This window comes from Akebia trifoliata, chromosome 4 (genome assembly GCF_017979445.1).
Source record: "Akebia trifoliata isolate Shusen 1 chromosome 4, ASM1797944v1, whole genome shotgun sequence".
NCBI classification, from domain to species: Eukaryota; Viridiplantae; Streptophyta; class Magnoliopsida; order Ranunculales; family Lardizabalaceae; genus Akebia; species Akebia trifoliata.
The window spans coordinates 23,926,214-23,945,738 of record NC_141378.1 but is presented as its reverse complement, the minus strand read 5'-3'; the positions used below and the strand labels follow the sequence as shown (position 1 = coordinate 23,945,738).

At 35.9% G+C, this 19,525-nt stretch overlaps 1 protein-coding gene across 5 annotated transcripts; it reads left to right on the top strand.

Moving 5' to 3' along the window:
* Window positions 1-1,172: 1,172 nt before the first annotated feature.
* LOC147404551 (uncharacterized) lies at window positions 1,173-17,545 on the top strand. 5 transcript variants are annotated; one of them, XM_086440562.1, is made up of 10 exons: window positions 1,177-1,448; window positions 2,682-2,857; window positions 7,401-7,473; window positions 7,562-7,660; window positions 13,049-13,143; window positions 13,488-13,601; window positions 13,798-13,865; window positions 15,549-15,659; window positions 16,775-17,012; window positions 17,281-17,545. In XM_086440562.1, exons 1-10 carry the CDS (start codon window positions 1,280-1,282, stop codon window positions 17,389-17,391), a joined length of 1,254 nt encoding a protein of 417 aa, XP_086296688.1. In that variant the 5' UTR covers window positions 1,177-1,279; the 3' UTR covers window positions 17,392-17,545. The 5 variants fall into 5 exon arrangements, with proteins under 5 accessions (XP_086296690.1, XP_086296688.1, XP_086296686.1 ...); XM_086440560.1 differs by having other exon boundaries at window positions 1,177-1,463; XM_086440561.1 differs by having other exon boundaries at window positions 1,179-1,463; window positions 7,413-7,473.
* Window positions 17,546-19,525: the final 1,980 nt, after the last annotated feature.

Genomic DNA, 19,525 nt, shown 5'->3' with positions numbered 1-19,525 from the left:
TTTGATAGGGTAAGAAGTTTTAGGATGTGTTGATTTTTGGTGAGAATGATCCCCTCATTGTAGAGATCATCCTCATCAAAAATCAACTTATTCCAAAACTTTTAACCCATATAAGATAAAATAATTTAGTCATGATATGAGTTTATTAATTTGTGAGGTGCTTATATATTAATGAGGAGATCATCCTCACCAAAAATCAACTCATTCCAATTTTTTTAACCCATATAAGACAAAATAATTTAGTCATGGTGTGGGTTTATCAATTTGTGGGGTGTTTATATACTTATCCATGGGATGTAAGAGGTAATATCCTTTTAAGAATAAGGGCATACTTGTCCGTATCGAAAAAAGTGAAATGCTTACCGCTTCAGCACTTTTTTTCAGCATTAAACTAGTGTTGAATTTTTTTCACTTATTTTCAGCAATAAGCGCTGAAAATATAGAATAAACAAACGTGCTATTTTGACAAAAAGTACTGAATTTAATTTTTTTCAGCAATAAACGCTGAAAAATAGCTCAAATAAACACTGCCTTATTCTCTCGAGATTTGACATAGGATTTTGTGTTAGTGTTTTGAAGGCGTCACAAGTACCATTATTGAGTGACCAGAAACCCTCTATCAAAATCCAGACCCAACTCAAAAAGATGATCATGACGCAATGAACCCAAGACCTTTATCAAATTTTTTGAATTTTTGGTAGACCTTGAATTCCAGTGAATTGTAGTGGCACGTCCTATTTTTTATAATTTTGCCCCTTCCAAATATTTCAAAAAGCTCAAATTTTCTTACTTTCTCTTGGCAGAAAATATTTTATAAAATTTTATTCCAATTATAATCTAGAGGCCATTTTAAGCCTGTCCAAAAGTTTTCATCGTTTTTGGTGCCAAACTTGGCCACGATCCGGTGGGAACTACACGCGGCGCGGTGAAGGCGTCATTGAGGTTTTAGCTCCCTTTGGCTAATCAACAAAACCTTCAATTAAAATTGAGAGGTTGCTTGCTTAACTAATTAAATTAATAAAATTGAATCATAGTTGGCCGCGTACTACCTTAACCAGTCTTCGAAAATGACACCAAAACGGGTTGGGAACTGAGTTCAACCAATCTGACTATTAGACTCGCAATCGCTCGAGTTGTATACTGGTCTGAGTGGCAAAAATCGGCGCATGTCCACCATTTGTGTTCATGTATTAGGGGGCTCACGAACAAACCCTCGTCATCACATTGTGTCTCTGTGGATCGAAGAAGAACAACAAATTAGGGTTAGAATTAAATTGAAATGGAGAAAAATAATGAAATCCCTCCTCCGCCTCCACATCTCGATCTGAATGCAAAGTGGGACGCTTGTCTCGATCTAACGGTTCGTCGATTTTTCTACTCTTCTTTGGCTGGAGCTTTCGCTGGTCTCCTTAGATTTTTCTACTCTTCTTTGGCTGGAGCTTTCGCTGGTCTCCTCCTCTTTAGTGATTTTTTTTCCCCCCTTTTTCTTCTTCTAGGGTTTTGATTTTAATTTCCTATGTATCATCTCTATCAATTAATTAATTATTTTTTTAATTTCATTATTTATGTGTCTGTTTGGAATTTTGATTCACAAGTAATTGATCCCATAAACATGTTTTGTAATAGTTTTTGGGGGAAAACAAGACGTTAGATTCAATTTAGCGAGGTATCGATCAATAACTTAGGTGCTGTTTTGTAGATATTGAGGAAAGTTAAGCGCGCTTTTGAGCATAGTAGTCAAATTCGGATTCGGCAATTAATTTTCCTTAAATCCATCATCTTCAACCTCCCTAAAAAGCCTTGTCTTTTTTGTTGAGATTTAAAGGTCGATAAAGATTACAAATTCAAGGTTGAAGGGTAAAAATGTTGCCCTATTAGGTGACTAATTGTTGATAATTTCATCGATTTGCTGATTTAATCAGTTGTTTCTTATTTGGATAATTTTATGGTCTTTTGGGAAAATTTGGAGAATTTGGTGCAAAATTACATAGAACATTATGGGTTGACTTGGTATGTTTATGAGCTTACACATCTGCAAAACTGAGAATTTTTCAAAACAAGTTACTTTCCCCCGTATTGACAACATATGAACACATGGTAGTTTAAAATCTATTGTAGCTCAAATTTTGTATGACCCCCTTGCCATAGTAAAATCTTATGGTTTGTATCTCACTCAAACAAATAATATAGAGTTAGTATCTCATAGTTAATAAAAGTCTTATAGTTAGTATCTCACTTAAACAAATAATATAGTCGTCGAATTTGATTGTTTGATGAACTCAAACCCAATCATTAAACTTCTAACAACCATCTAATAATTTAACATACAAAATGCATGACCCACATTAGAAAATAAAAGTTAGCCCTCTCAATATTGATGTTCCAATGAGTGAACCCTTCTGCAATATATGGTGTCTCACACCCTCTAGGAACTACCCATGTTTTCTAACTGTGTTTTGTTTCTTTTGTACACACTTAGAGCTTCAAGAAGGCTTGACATTGCTGTCTGGGCAAAAGCATGAGTTTTCCATCTGTGTTGTAGGTTTTTGAAAAAATGAGTAGTATTGGAAAAATACAAACGATAAATTTAGAAAATTGAATATCTCAGGCATTGAGGTTTGGCTCTTGTTCTGTTTCATGTGCATATTTGTTACATTTAATAGTTATAATCTCTGTGGCAGATAAACCTAAAGTATCGAGTGTTGTTTATAAAGTGGGTGAATGCATGCAAGAATTGATGAAATCCTGGAAGGAATTTGTAGCTTCTCGGGATAATAAAAATGGTGAAAGCTCTGACAGTGGTCCAACTTTGGAAATTCGAATACCAGCTGAATACGTTACAGCCACAAATCGTCAAGTAAGCATGGAATACAAAATGTGATTGTTCAATAATTGTTTGCAATGATCGATTTTGTGATTCATCAGTTTATTTGTGTTTACTTTTTTTTCTTCTTCTTTCTCTTTGTTGTTTTAGTTCCCTAACCAAGCCCGAATCTTTGGGGATAAGGCTTCAACGATGGTAACAAGTTGTTTTAGTTTTTTTGATAAGTACAATTATATTAATGAAAAAAGGAACATAAAAATACAAAAAGAGAAGGCCAAGATAGCCCCTTAGAAAAGAGAGGCAAGAAGAGCCAAAAGAAAGGCAAACCATTAAGATTTACAAAAAGAATCCCATCTAAAAATAAAATCATCGAAAGTAATCCCAAAGAACTCCTTGTTAACTTTGGACCAAAGGTACAAGTAACCCAAAAGCTCTATAAAGACGCCATGAGAGCTTCTCGCCTTATTCTGGAACACCCTGTTATTTCTCTTGTTCCACAACCCCCAAGTAATAACCGAGGGAAGAATTGCCCAAATGTGCCTTTTCTTGCAGGAGAAATGTTTTTAGCCCACCTTCCTAACAAAGAGAAGAAATTGTGAGGAAAGACCCAACTTATCTAGAATTCCCCAAGGAAAAGAGACCAAATATCATAAGAAAAATAGCAATAGATTAAGGTGTGGTAAGCAGATTCCCCATCCCTTGAGCATAGGGGGTAGAAATTAGGAGTGATCTAACCTCAGACGATTAAATTGTCCATCGTTAGAATCCTCCCTAAGAAAGCCAACCAAACAAAAAAGGAAACCTTGGAAGGAACTAACTTAGATCAAATATTCCGAAAAGGAACACTCAGAGAAAGGAAGAAGCGACTTATGAAAAGAACAGGCAAAAAATCTTAGATCTTTAGCCGTCGTTCATTCCCACCTATCCTGTTCATTCGCCCTTTGTTGGCAAGAATTCAAGAGATCAAGGAAAGATACTACCTCCGTTAGCTCCCAATCATTAAAGTTTTTCTTGAACTCTAGATCCCAAGCAGTAGTTGGATTGTTGCAAATCAAACATTAATGTATCTTGCAATTCTTCTTCAAGGAACAAACGTACAAGACGGAAAATGAGTTGACAAAGACGAGATGCCATACTATCTTCCCAGAACCTAATTTTGTCTCCCCAAACCCACTTTGAATCTAATACCTCTATCACCTTAAGAATCCCCTTCCACAAGTTATACCCATACGTGCTTTTAGCCTCACCGCTATACCAACTTAACCTCTTCTCCTCGTACTTAGTCTGAATAACCCTCCTCCACAAGCTACACATCTCCTCGCCAAACCTCCAAAGCCACTTACCAAAAAATGCTCTATTAGCCAATCTTAGACCTCTAATCCCCAACCCCCCATTTTTCTTAGGCATGCATATCAACTTCCATTTGATCAGATGGTATTTTCTCCTTCCATTCTTATCATTCCACATAAAATTTCTCATAAGCCTTTTCATTCAATTTTCTAGACTTAGGTAACAAAAACAGGAAAAGGAAGTAGATCGGGATACTTGTCAAGGTGCTTTTGATCAAAGTTACTTTCCCTCCTCTGGATAAGTATTTGGCCTTCCATGTGCTCAACCTACCTTCCAATCTCTCAATTACACCTTCCCAAATTCTCTTGCTATTGTAAGGAGCTCCCAAGGGTAAACCCAAATAAGATGTAGGTAAAGTATCATAATCACAACCCAATGTTGTAGCCATCATCTGAAGATCATTCAAATTGCTTACCCCAAAAAGTTTACTTTTTTGCAAATTAATATGTAATCATGAAATTGCCTCAAAACGATACAATTAAGACTCGAAGCACTCTCACTTGGTCCTTAGAGTGGTCCAAAAACACCAAAGTATCGTCCGCAAATTATAAATGAGAAATCAAAGGTCCGTCATTGTTCACCCTAAACCTCGATAACTTCCATCTACCGCTTTTCTAAACAATCTACCCAAAGCCTCTGCTACTATAACAAACAAGAACAGAGATAAATGATCACATTGTCTTAACCCCCTCGATCTTCTAAAAAAGCCGGCTGGACTACCATTGACTAAAATAGAATAAGACACTGTAGTAATGCATTTCATGATCCAATTTGTTCCAAAGCCCATCATCCTCATCATATACTCCAGAAAATCCCAATTCACGTGATCATAAGCCTTTTGTAAATCTATTTTCCCATTCATCCCTTCTTTCTTGTCTTTAATCCTCGAATCAAGACACTCGTTAGCCATCAACACTCCATCCAAAATTTGCCTCCCCCTAATGAATGCCCCTTGCTCATCATTGGTAAGTTTATTTTTTCATAAAGTGGAATTTCCACAGAAGAAGCAATCCGATTAATAAACTCTATCAAGGGTATCATGGTGGAAGGAGAAGAGGAAATTAAGGATGGAGTGGTGGGTTATTACAATGATCTTTACAGGGAAAGGGAATTCATAAGACCCCACTCGAATAACCTAGAGTTCAATACGTTAAACCAGAAGGAACGAACATGGCTGGAAAGACCAATTAGGGAGAGGGGTTAGATCAGTTCTTTCTTCGTTGAGTGGGGATAAGGCTTCGAGGTTGGATGCATTTACTATGGAGTTTTTTAAGCATTGTTGGGACATCAGCTCGAATGACTTAATGAAAGTTATCAAAGAGTTGCAAGAGAAGAATTGTCTTGACTATGGTTTGAATAGCACATTTGTGGCTTTGATCCCCCAGAGAGTTAGGGCGGATAATCTAGGAGATTTCAGACCAATTAGTTTGGTGAGCTCAGTGTACAAAATTTTAGAGTTTTTTTTTTTGTTAGTATTTTAGTTCTCTATGTGCCTATTGAAATTAACTTTGGGAGAAAATTGCTGATATGAATCGTAAATCATGGATATCTTGTGCTCTCACACCTAGGCAAATCTTTTTAAGTTACCAACTCGCCTAAAAGCACTTGAAAATATTCAAATCAAGGGAGAAACTGAAATATATTCATAGGACATAGACAAACTAGTTGATGAGTTGGCAGGAAAAATGTGTATTTGAGGAGGTTTTTTCTCCAGAGGGTGGGGTAGAGAATAGATCGTAAAAACAATAAAAAAAAGGAAAAAGCAAAACAAGTAAGTCAAGGAGACCTACGAAAGCATTACAAGCAAGTATCAAAGCCACTTTGGCCTCCCTCATTTACTACAAAATCCATTCTAATCTCTAGATATCTTCAACCACTTGTACATGATAGCTTTTAACATTTAAAACAGTAACTTGGGGCCTCCTCCTTGGCATCGAAGATCCTACAATCCTTTCCCTTCTGCAGATCCCAACAAACTGCAAGTGGAAGGAATCTCCAAAGAATTTGAACTCTAGAGGAGACAGCCAAGGTGAAACGACCCCTAGAAAGGACCATCACTGTCTTGGGCAAACTCCAACTTATCTGGCTGATAGAAGAAAGAACGCCAAACTTTCATTGTTGAAGGAGGAGATGGTTCATAGTTTCTCTATTAGCCTTGCACATGGAGCAGAAACCAACAATGCTTATAATATTTTTTTCTTGATAAGAACAATGTCTATAAATTTGACTTGTTGTAGGCCGAGTCTTCATTTCCAACGTAATTGCGACAGAGAGAAAAAAACGCCATGAGACAAACTTAAACAAATATAGGAAAAGCTCTTTTGAAACAATTATTTAGAGGTTCACAATATTCTCATGCAAAGCATTGTACCTTACCTAAGAATAACATCTTGCTAGTCACAAGTGAATACTACAATCAATTTTCAATGGATCACTTTTTAGGTCGAAGAAGAATGGTTATTTTTAAGAAAGCCCTGTTCTATTCCGAAAATCTCTAAACATACAAGCTTGTGTGGAATATAAAACCGCGTCATTTGGAATTTCATGTTAAAAAAATCCTGGGATGGTGGCTCTAATGCCGTGTAAGAGCCTTAATTCCAAAAAAATGAAGAGCTGGTGATCAAAGAATATTTGGCTGACTAGGTTGTTGAGTGGTGTTTACAAGATCGTCGCTGAAGTTGTAGTTTTTAGGATTGAAAATTTTCTGGCTCTGTCATTACATCTGTCAAAAATTCTTGGTGAAGACAAATCCTTGATTATGTAATAATTGCAATAAACATACATGGTGGATTCTAGAAATTTTGTGCAAATCTGACATGGAAAAGGCATGTGATCACCTTTTGGTGTTTTTAGAATACAAGCTATTTTTTTTCTGGGAGGAATTGGATGATATTCTTTCTCTACACTGTAGAGCTTAACTGGTGTGGTATTAAATATTGTGGCGTTAGTGCATAAATAAAGTGAACTGGAAAAGTAATTATTTTTACCTGAAAGCTATGTATAGCTACTCATATTAATACAAGTATATAATAATGTGTGTTTAATTACAAAAAAAAAAAAAAAAAAAAAATATCGTCTTATGTATTGCATTGCACCCTTCAGAAAATGGCGCACTGCATACAATAATTTTCATGTGTCAATGAATGATAGAATGCTAGCCATTTCCTTGCTTTCATTGCTCCAAGCCATCTCTTCTGATAATCTTGTTGCTCATTAGATTTTTTAGCTTTATGTGCAGGTCAAAGGTGGTCAACTATGGGGTACAGATATATACACAGATGATTCAGATCTCGTTGCTGGTATGAAATTTTATACGGAAACATCTAAAATATTTAATTTGGTCTGCAGATCATAGAACATGGTAATTGATGATGTTTTGTTTATTAGTTCTCATGCACACTGGTTACTGCCGCCCAACAGCATCCCCTCCACCACCTGCTATCCATGAGTTACGTGCAACCATTCGAGTGCTACCACCACAAGAATGTAAGTTCACAGATTAATGTCTAGATTTTGAAGATGAGCATGAATTATGTGTGGAATCTGGTAATTGGAAGAAGTATCCACTTTATAGAACTGATGGTTTTACTGGCTGTCCTAGACCTTTGTAGCATTTGGCCTTTAGATTTTGCATTAATCGTCAATGTCTTCTTATGCTTATTTGTGTTTTCTTCTCCGCTCTAAGTCTAGTTACTTTTCATCGACATCCAGGTGATAATTTATTTCTCTTTTTTAATTCATGACGAGTCTTCTTTGTATGACTATCAAACTATGCACCCCATTTTATTAATTTTAAGTTTTGAATATTGATGAGGCATGGACAAAGCCAAGATTTATTAAGTTGCATAGACCTCACATTTGTTTTATTTGAAGAGACTGAGAACCTCACAATAGGTTTGTGTTGCAGTTTGTCTTTATAGAAATTACTTCTTGTGGAAACAATGGAGGTTTTTCTGAGACATCAGACTTTGTTTCAAGCACAACAATTGTGGGATTATTAAAACCAAGGACAATTCAATGATTGTTAATTTTTTTTTTTTTTTTTGATAAGTAAAGAGAATTAAAGGGATCAACCTAAAACAAAATAAAACCTAAATTACTCGCTTGAGATACCACACACAGGATCCCACGTATGTAAGAAATCCTCTAAGAAAACACCTTTGACTTCTACAAAGGTCTTACACCAAAAGAAAACAAGCCTAAGGATTGAAAGGAAAAGGTCGCGGCTAGATTGCTCGTGTCCTTCAAAAACTCTTTCTTTCCTCTCCTTCCAAACACCCCATGTGATAGCGAATGGGGTTATGCTCCATATCAATCACTTTGAATCTTGAAAAGTCACTTCCAGTTGACTTCACTCCACAAAGACCTCTCTTATTGTGGTCGGCATTCAAAGAATCACACCAAACATCACCAAAAACTGATCCCGCACTTCCTTTGCTACCACACAATGCACAAGAAGGTGATGCACTGACTCCTCAGACATGCACAAAATACAACAATTCGGGCCACAAAAGCCCCTATGTCTGAGCTGATCTAATGTAAGAATCCTCTCTCGAACCGCAGTCCACACAGAGAAACCCACCTTAGAGGGCATCCTCGGACCCCACATTGCTAAGTAGGGGAAGGAAGGGTGTTCCCTGCCTTATCCAAATTTTTGTAGAACTCACTACCGGAGAATAAATCCTTCCTATTAGTGCCCCACCACCTCAAATCATCTCTATCTGAAACCAAGGGAATGACGTCCAAACACTTCAATAAGTAAGCAATCTCTAGCAATTCCCAATCGTCAAGAGCTCTCCTAAAACCAAAGTCCCAACTCATATCATCCTAGTTCTGCACCCAAAAGCAAGAAATTGGAAGGTTCTTTTTTCTTGAGATGGCAAACATCACGAGAAACCTTTCCTTCAAGGGACCTACCGCACACCACGTGTCTTCCCAAAATTTGACTTTATTCCTCCTTTCCACCTTGAAAGCGACTCTCTTCCTAAATTGAGGAAGAACCTTAAGGATGCCTCTCCAAACTCCACACCCAAACTTGGCCTTCGCCTCTCTACTTTCCCTCCCAAAAGAATCCTCCTCACACTTTTGCCACTACCACCTTATGCCACAAACTATCCCGCTTAGGGATTAAAATGGGTTGGATTTTAGCGGGTTTGGGTTATTGGAGTAGATCCTAATAAAAAAAACCATGATAAAATGACTCCCCCACGTGGCATACTCAAAATACTCAACTGACATGGGCTGGTGCCATAACCATACATTTTCTTTCATCGGGATAGTCAACCCCATAGATTTATGGGTATGTGCGGTTGTGTATCCTGAGGCATAATGTCAATGGTTCTGACACACCACACGTCAAATGAGCATTTTGAGTATGCCACTTGGGGGAGTCACTTTATCACGACTCTAATAAAAGAGGGATCGGATATGGTTTAATCTTTGTTAACTCAACCCGAATCTGACTGTTATATTGTTTTTTGTGTTTTTACTCAAACCCTAGGGTGCATCTAGGTCCTTCACATTCTCTTTTGCTATTTTGAAGTTGCTTCTTGCGGTCTTGCCTCACGATTAGGGTTTAGAGAGTTGATCTCGCCTCTCTCAATTGGAGTAAGTCCCTCTCCCCCCCCTCGCTCTCTCTTGCTTGATTAGATCAAGTCGATTTTGCCTCTCTCTATCTCTCTGCGTAGGTGAGATCAAGTCTCTTCCTAGCTACAATATCTTGCTAGTTGCACTCTCTATATTGTTAAACTTCTTCACATACTGTTTCTAAAGCTGCTGGATTTTATTTTTGATTCAATTTTTTTTTCAAATTTTGTTAAGCCTTTTTGAGATACTATGATATGATATATTATATAGTCGTTACTTTTCTCCCTTAACCGGTTCTCTTTCAAAGTATCATAGATCTCAAGATAATTAGATCTATTTGTAAACAGAGATCTTTTGTAAAATAGAGGTTTTTTGCTACAGTTCTTTGAAATTTGCAAGCACAAAGATTCGTTAGACTAAAGACGGTGCTCATAAAAAATCTATCAAAACTTAACAAAAAAAGAGAAATTATCCCCCAAAAAAATCAATCCGTGTTGGGATCGGTTTTAACAAATAATATAAATTTGGATATGGTTTTCAGTATTAGATCCGAGTCGGATTTAGATACGAGTCCATATTGAAAAAATAGATCTGAATATGGATATACTCATATTAGAGTCAGATTCAACCCATTTTAAGCCCTAATCCCGTTCCATTCCAAACCTCAAAAGCCACTTTCCCAACAAAGCCCCATTAAACCCACGTTTTTGAAACCAAGGCCCCCCAAGCTCCTAGTCGAGCCCTTACTTAGTTAGGATGGAAGACTTATTTGGGTGGCCTGTTTAGGCAAAATTTTGACTCAGACAATGTTATGAATAGAGGAATCATCTTGGTAAATTTTTGTGGTCTTTGCAAAGAGGATGGGGAGTCTGTGGATCATTTATTACTTCAATGTAGGTTGGCTTCAGAGATTTGGTCACATTTCTTGAGCTTCTTTGGTGTTTCATGGTGTGCTTCAAAGACCTTCCGTGAATTAGTTGTTGGGTGGGGTTAGCCATTCGAGCAGGTTTTGTGGCCTTCAAGAAAAACTTTGGAGCTTGATGCCCTTTGCAGTTTGTTGGGAGATTTGGAAAGTGAGAAACCTTAGGAACTTTGAGGGAAATGGGATTTTTTGTGTGAAATTTTGTTTTCAATCTTGGGGTCTATTTTTGTGTAGAGCAAGGTGTTCTAGGAATCAAATTGGGTCTTCTTTGAAGATTTTCTGACAAAGTGGGTTAGGTGACATTGAGGTGAAATTTTGGGTTTTTATTTTGTTTTCTTCTTCTTCTTCTTGTTGTACTTTTTCATGGTCATCTTGACCGTGTTTCGTTTCAATAAAGATCTTTGACTTTTCAAAAAAAAAAAAAAATTGATCATGGAGAACTGCACTGACTGCTGGGTCATCGACTATACTGTCATAAATTGTTTTGTTGCTGATTTCTTGAATTATGTCTTAAGGAAATCTTTACTGTTCATTGCCCGCACTTTTCTCTATCTAATAAAATTTATCTTATGCATAAAAAGTGTCCAGGTTCTTTGGTGCTTCTAAGAAAGTCAAAGTTCATTGATTTAACACTTTTATGTACTTCTATGAAGGATTCAATGTTCTCTTTTAAAGAAATTCAAAACTATGTTCTTAAGATATTTTATATTATTTGCATTTCGTGGTTTTTTTTTTTAGGGTAAGTCATTTCACTGGGACTCTGGCCATGCCAACATGGTTGAATACGTTTGTGCCAACGTAATTTCCTGTCCTGCACCTCCCCCCCCCCCCCCCCCCCCGCCAAACTAATGTTCCAGAAAGAGAAAGGGTCACAAATCCATAAGTGAGAGTATTCTAGTTACGAGTAAAATCCTTGGACACTGGCAGTGAGGCAGTGATCTACTTTATCCTCTAAAAACCATTGGCTTTGCTCTATCCATAATCGTGAACATATGTCCAATAACACTATTCTCCAAAGCTTCTTGTCCTTGAACCTAAACGGGACCTTTATGTTAGACCTAAATACTCAAAGTACCTTTTGGAGGACTAAAGAATATCAAATAATGAAAGGGAGAAACTATGCATCTTCAAGCAAGCTTTCAATTTATGAATAAATGGTTTCCCCTTTCTCCTGGACTTTTTTTTGATGTGCAGGTTAGTAAATATCATTTTATGATGATTTAAATGAACCACCATTTTAATTTTGTCCAATACATTTTCCTTATGAATGCATCTACTCTAAGAGGAATCAGCTTCCCTGAAATCCGTCAATCCTTCATCAAAAGGTCTCATAGAGGAGTTCTCGTTGGGTTCCCCTTCTCCAAAGTTCTGAATCCTCACCATCTGCTCAAATGAGAGTTGCTTCAAGCCAATGGAAAAGAGTCTCATCGCACACTCAATCTCCCTATCTAGAAGATTTCTTTTGAAAGAACGTGGGCACTCTGTAGTTCTGTTCCTTCTTATGACCAATGGTTTGCTGAACCCCTTGTCCATTTATCTTTTGCATGACTCGTGTAAATGCATATAGATCCATATATTGATATGTTTTTATATTAAATTTGGCCTAAATCTGCTGGAAAAAAGAGTGTGGTGTTAGAATTGGAACTGGCCTACTTAGTTTAACACCCAATTTTTGAGCTATGATTTCCGATTCTGTCCTGTGTGATGTTTTTGACATTCAATATTTCTTATTCAATTCCTTTTTTTAATATCATTTTTCATTATTAAAATGCGCTCAAATTGAATTTTGTTTGTTTTTTTTTTTTTTGGGTGTGAAGTTTGAAGGTTGGGTTGACATGTTTCTATATGTCGAGCAGAAATTTGTAGTATGGCTTTTGTAGTGTTTGCATCACTTGACTACATGTCTCATCCTTTCTCCAACATATTAGGAAATGTTACATCATATGTTGATTTTGTATCTATTTCTTGCCTTTCCTGTCAGAAATTGAGATTTCGAAAATAGGCTGCAGGAACTGTTGCAACACATTGAATTTTAAAACCTTATTCATCTTGTAAAAGAATGTTAAATGTCCAGTCATTTATATCATTCTGAACGTAGCATTCTATAAAATTCATTTTCAGAAATAACATTGAGCAGGTGTAGTACAGTTTTAATTCCTGTATTTTGAAAAAAATTATTGATTGAACACCAATGAAAAAAGTAGTCAGTCAGTTGTCATATTCTCCTGTGCTTACCTCCAGAGATGCAAAACTGAGGTTGTAGAAGTTACAAGTTACTTCTGTTTTGCAGCTAGGTTTGTGTATGATTATTAATGTTGTAAAGTGGATCCTATTTTATTAATTTTTAACTGTTAACTTTGTTATAGGTTATACTTCTACATTGAGAAACAATGTCCGTTCCCGTGCCTGGGGAGCTGCAATTGGTTGTAGTTATCGTGTTGAGAGGTGTTGCATTGTGAAGGTGATGGACATTTTCATTATGCCCCCCGATGTATCATTTTTTAGAATATCTTATACTCAAATTCCTTGATAATACTGGTTCCTTTACTTTTCAGTCTGAGATAGTTCCTTCCATCATTTTACTGAATCTCAAACCGATTTGCTCAATGTTTCATGTTTCTGGGTTCTCTGTCTCTATTTTCAATAAATGGATTTGGTTACTTTATTTCGAGGCAAATTTCAGAAGATTGTCTTTATAGAATCATCTGGATTTGGTTGGCTATCTCTGTTATGCACCAACTTCAAAAATTCTTTCTTATGTGCTGCTTACCTCTCAATCATTCACAATTTGATTCTTTTCTACAGAAAGGAGGTGGGACTATTGATCTCGAGCCTTGTCTAATGCACACGGCATCTGTGGAGCCTAATTTGGCTCCAGTGACCGTTGAACGCACAATAACTACAAGAGCTGCAGCATCAGTATGTACCTTTCTTTTCATTTCTTTTTTCCTTTTTTTTTTTTTGGGATAAATTTGAACCTTTCTTTTCTGAATCATACTAACGTTTTCAGAATTTATCCACGCAAAAAGATTCAGGTGTTTGAAAATCATTTTTTTTTTAAATGAAATTATTTTTTTAATAGTGAAGAACTTAGATGATGGATTTGATATTGTAGAATGCATTACGTCAACAAAGATTTGTGCGAGAAGTCACTATACAGTACAACTTATGTAATGAGCCCTGGTATACTTCAAAACTTCCCTCGATAGTTTTGATATTTTTCTTCGTTAGTTTTGATACTCAATTGTGTTTTTATCCGTAAAGATAATTTTGATAAGCAGCACTACTATTTTTTATGTAATGTTGAATCTGTGATGATGGGTATTTAATGTGAAAAATCTAAGTGGATATAATGGGCATGAAGAAATTCTGAGTTTATCTTGTCTTGGTTTGCATTATCTTCACTATTACATGAAACAAGAACTAGAAGCACAAAACTAATATCTAGTTTCAATGGCATATAATTTTATTTGTCCTTCTCAACCTATAGCCGTACCATGGTTGACATATTTTAAAGGAGTTGTAGAAGAGGTTCTTAACTATTTGACCTATATTATTCTTATAAAATCATCCTCACTGTAACTTTTTATCCATCTGAACCTATTGGTGTGTTTTTATCTTCTGTCTAATTTTTCTCTCTGGTGATTGTGTACCGATGCACAGGTGGTATTATTATTATTTTAATAAGTAGTTAGGTGTTAATTTCCTCTTTTTATTTTTTTATTTTATTTTATTTTTTATTTTTTTATTTTTAAAACTGTTCTCGTGTCATGACATTTTAATTGGTCAGCAACCTGATTAGGGAAAATCAAATTTGTCATTAAATAAGAGACTAGAATAAGAAATGATGTTATGAAAGGGAAAATTCAAAGCATTAGAAATCTGGGGTTATAAGATGAAAGCCAGTAATACTAACAACTTCACATCTATCAGTACGACAACATATTCAAAGATGAAACTTTTTTGCCACTTCTTAGTTCCTATAGAAGGTGAAAATTTGAAGTTTTAATATTATATATATATATATATCCATATTTTGCTACAATGGAGGTTGTCCCCACTGATTTTGACCTTCCAATTCATGGGTCATCCCACCTATTGAACTATCTCGACTGTCTGCTCAGTCACTTGTGTTTGGACGGGAAATATTTGGCAATGGGTGCACCAAAAACCTATTGATGGATGGTTACAATATTTCAATTGGTATGTTTTGATTGGGAATGAAAAATGGGTGTAAAATCCAATTTTCTTTGAAAATCATGTTTTCCATATGTTTGATTGGTTTTTCCATGGAAAATGGATTGTGACCCTCATCCAAAAATCTGGCAAACCTGGATTTCATTTTCCCACCTATTCTCATGGGAAAATGAAATCCACCCCAAATTCCACTCCCAAATCAAAATCTTAATCTTTTCGTCCCCACCTTTGGCAGCCACCATCACCCGCTCACCACTGCCCTCCTCCGCTCTCCCTTGTAGTTTTCAGATGCAATCCAACAATGGAATTTGGTTTTTCTGCCTATCCATTTTCCGCTATCATTTTCACATGGATTTTAAATTTCATCGAAAATGATTATCCATGTAATCAAACAGACTCTTGGTGTTTTTCTTGAGCAGTGCCCAAAAGGTGGTCTTACCCATTGAACAGCCCAGATTGAGTGGATCCCTAACTTGTGGATATTTACATACAGACCTTTTCTTTATGAGATGCATAGAACACCTTCCATTTATTGATATATGTTTTCTTATTTCTACATCATCTACTAGGGTGTATGTTAAGGTTGGGGGAGGGGATTGTATTTTAACTCTATCTACAAAATGGATCATGGATGGACTTACTGGGTGCTATACTTAATAATTGCTTTAGGATTAAATACAGCATAAGCATAGTTGCTGACAAGGGACTGAAGAAGCCTCTTTCTACGTCTGCACGCTTGAAAAAGGGAGAAGTTCTGTATTTAGAAACACATTCGAACAGGTATTCACTTCATTGACAGAAATTTATATCTGACATGATTAGTGGCAGTATTTGTGATTGTTTGGCATTCAACCACATGCTTTATGACAATTGGCTACCGTGGCGTGCTCTGAAGTTTAAGTATGAAATTTCTTATCATTTATACCTACATTACCCTTCCAGATCGATTGGTGGAAAGAAGGCCAGAAAACGGGTTTCATCTTTCTTACCTGTTAATTGTGTTTGTTTTTCAGTTCACTTTCCTCTCTTGTTTGTAACCAAGTCATGTTTGCTGGTGTTTTGGGCATTCTCAAAAAAGACCTTTTTTTTCCCAGACCAAAGTTTAAAGAAAATATTTAAGTTCTATGAATAACTAATCCTAAAAGTTATGACCTTTAATATCTTTTAATCATGGATGTCAGATGGAACTTTAAAGGAAAGTCTGTTCTACTGCTAATTAAACCATATGCTACCAAAAAAAAAGCAACACCTAGAAAATAAACAAACCAAAACTAGTGATCTTGTCAGAATTCATATTTTGGTTTATAACTCGTTCAATACTTTCAAATGTTGGGTAATTTGGTTTGTTGGAAAGATAATTTAATAGAATTTGTAACAACGGGAAAAAATGACATTCAAATACTTGTCGATAAGAGGGAAAATATGCAAAAGATCACTTGGGTTCTGATGTGTGTGTGTGTGTGTGTGTGCTTTGACCACCACACTCTATTCACGTCATTATCACTTCATCATTTGCAAATAACAGACAACTTTTCTTCAATATTGAGCAGTTACTTAAGTTATAACGAAAGCAAGCATATAAAGACTGAAAGCTGCCTATCCATCATATAAATCAATTGTAACTAGGAAATTATTTGTCTCCTCACTATTTTTTTCTTGTGCTAGTCATAGCTATCTCGTACATGTCCTTAAATATTGTTTTAAGTAGTCGTTACTCATTGGCGAAGAAAATGAGATAAAAACTTCGATTTCAGATTGTGTTGCATCTTGTTCTCACCCTTCCAGAGAGAGACTACAACTTTGTTTAAAGAAAGTTCATTTTTGCTGCGATGCATCCAATGATTTTCTTATTTATTTAGTTGTGTATTCTAAATCTTTTGTAATGTTATCTGAAGGTACGAGCTTTGTTTCAATGGAGAGAAGATGGTCAGTCCAATGACAACCTCTCTGGCACCTGAAACGGAAACAGAGAAGCTTCAAACTCACAATTCACATGAACAAAATGGTGAAAGAAGTATGATGGACCGTGGAAACATTTTAGTCGATGTCTTTCGGTGGTCTCGTTGCAAGAATCCCCTTCCCCAGAAAGCAATGCGTTCAATTGGGATTCCCTTGCCCCTCGAGTATCTGGAGGTACTTACTAGATCGTTTCATATCTAAGAGCTCCCATGAATATTTGAAAATATAAAGAGATCCTTGGATATTCAGTTTAAAAAGAAGAAGTTAAATAAAACTACTTTTCTAGAAATTTGGATATTCGGAACCAAACCAAGATGATGACACCATTGTCCAGTTTGATGAAATGGGCCTAGATAGATTATGTGATTAAACGATTGAATTATACAAATGGTATCATTATTTTGACAATTGTTCATTCGTTTCTTTGGTATCTCTTGAGCAGGTATTGGAGGATAATCTTGACTGGGAAGATGTGCAGTGGTCACAAACTGGTGTCTGGATGGCTGGAAAAGAATATGTGCTCGCACGGGTGCATTTTCTCTCTCCAAATTAAGTTAAATTTCTTTTATAAATTTCTCAGACATCATAATTTCTTGTTTTATGCGTGTACCAGTAATAATTGTGTAAAAATTCAGATCTTGATGTCTGGTTTCATAATTTAAAAGAGTGTAATTTTGTTTAAAAAAAATAAAAAATTGTTTATTCAACTTTATGGTGTTCATCTGTGTAAGTTTTTGATCTAGACATTGCTGATGCTAAGCATCCCATCGGATTGACAATATAGTCCAGAATTAGTGGTAAGGTTTGAAGGGGTCAATCATGGTGGTACAATGTGGCTGGTGTGTTTCCCTTGTGACCTGCCACAAGTATGTGTTTGCTCATAATGATGGAATTAAATTTAAAATGTCTTCAATGATTTAAAATGTGAAATATAAGTTCCCGTTTGGTGTCGTCCTTTCAAAAAATCATTGCGAGAATCAAATTTGAAGAAATGGCATCACATAAGTTGTTGTTTTCTATCATTTTTCGTCTTCCATCATACTTTCTTGCTATTGCTAATGGTAGTTTGGTGGGGGTTTTAAGTGAGGAGAAATGTGAAGCGAAAGAGAAGATGATTTTCTGACATGGTGGAATTGTATTGTAATGATGAAATAGGATTCAATGTTGTTGGAAGGAATTGAACTCATCAGATCCGGTAATTAATGAACCAGATTTGGATTTGGTCTAGAACATAGATCAGGTCTTTTTGAATCGAGTGTCACGTACCCGACCCATTCACTGATAAGATTCAGTTTGATCCAAAACATGTTGGGTTTAAGTCCTCATTAGATCTCAGTTTGATCCTAATACGATCTGTAATTTTTTTTTTTCCGAGTGGAGGATGGAATCTATATACAATTGCAAACTTATAATAATATGTCCCAGTGGATCTTAACAATTGTTCCAAGTTTGTGTATATCATTAGATCCTTACTGAATCTTAACAGTTGGATCCAAATTCGATCTGATAACCAATTAGATATTATTATATTGAATCCTTCTCAAAAGCCATTCATCTCGAGCCTACAATATCCGACTTGGGTGGGGATTTGAATGGTGGTTCTAGGTATTATGACGAAAATTGGGTACCTTTCAAAGTAGTGAGCAGCAAATGTGTTATAAGTTGCCAAAATCAAATGGATGGTCTCTTATAATTGGCTTTTATTGTAAACCGCCACTAAATAATGTATTAGAGGTGATTAATTTAACCACCATTAATAGTATTAATAATATATTTTAAAAATGTGTAAATAACCTCCGTAAATAATATTAAAAATATCAAAAATTGAATTAATGGCGGTTAAATACCACCGTTAATATATATATATAATTTTATTAAAGAAAATTTATATTGATTTAGGTCTCAATTTTTCAGTAAAAAAAAAAAAAAAGGTTGGTATCTACAACAAGACACAAATTAAAATTTGCAATTGTACCTGAAATGTTTCATAAAAACAATCCTATATTTCTATTATTAGTTACACATAAAATTTAGTTATACATATGTATGCTTTAACAAAGTTAATCATAGAACTGAAAAAAAGTTTTGACATTTTTTTCTTCCAGACCATCACTTCTATAACAAATCCTTCTTGGGTGAGCTTTCAATATACAAAGACACAAGGGCTGGAAGGCATGGCAGTGTCTGGAGACTTTGGCATCCTCTGATAGAGTTTGGTAAGCGTTGGCATGATTGATAAGATACGCAGATCAAGAAATTTGTGGATTGTTAATGGCTCAAGTGCCTGAAATGATATAAAGATTCAATTTTGAGCAATCAGTGGATAAGTACAAACTCCTGAGGCAAGGCATCACAACCACTTCATCCTTGCACGACCATTCCTACCACACATTCATTTGAACTAAGCTCAGTTCCTCCAACACCGCAAAGCCAATGTTTCTACCATCAGCCATGCCATGGAAATCATAGTTTAAGTTCCTGACTTTGTATTCTAGGAATACGTAGAGACATTTTAAAAGGGGCCATTTCCTCAGTGAGAGCAGGTGCTTGACCATTTTGCAATCATACAGAAGCACTTCCCTCAAAGCTCTCATAGACATCAGACTCATCTCTTATCATGTTCAGATTAAAAAACTATAGTGTAGATTAAAAAACTACAAATTAATGAAAAGCTTGTTCGTCTCGAA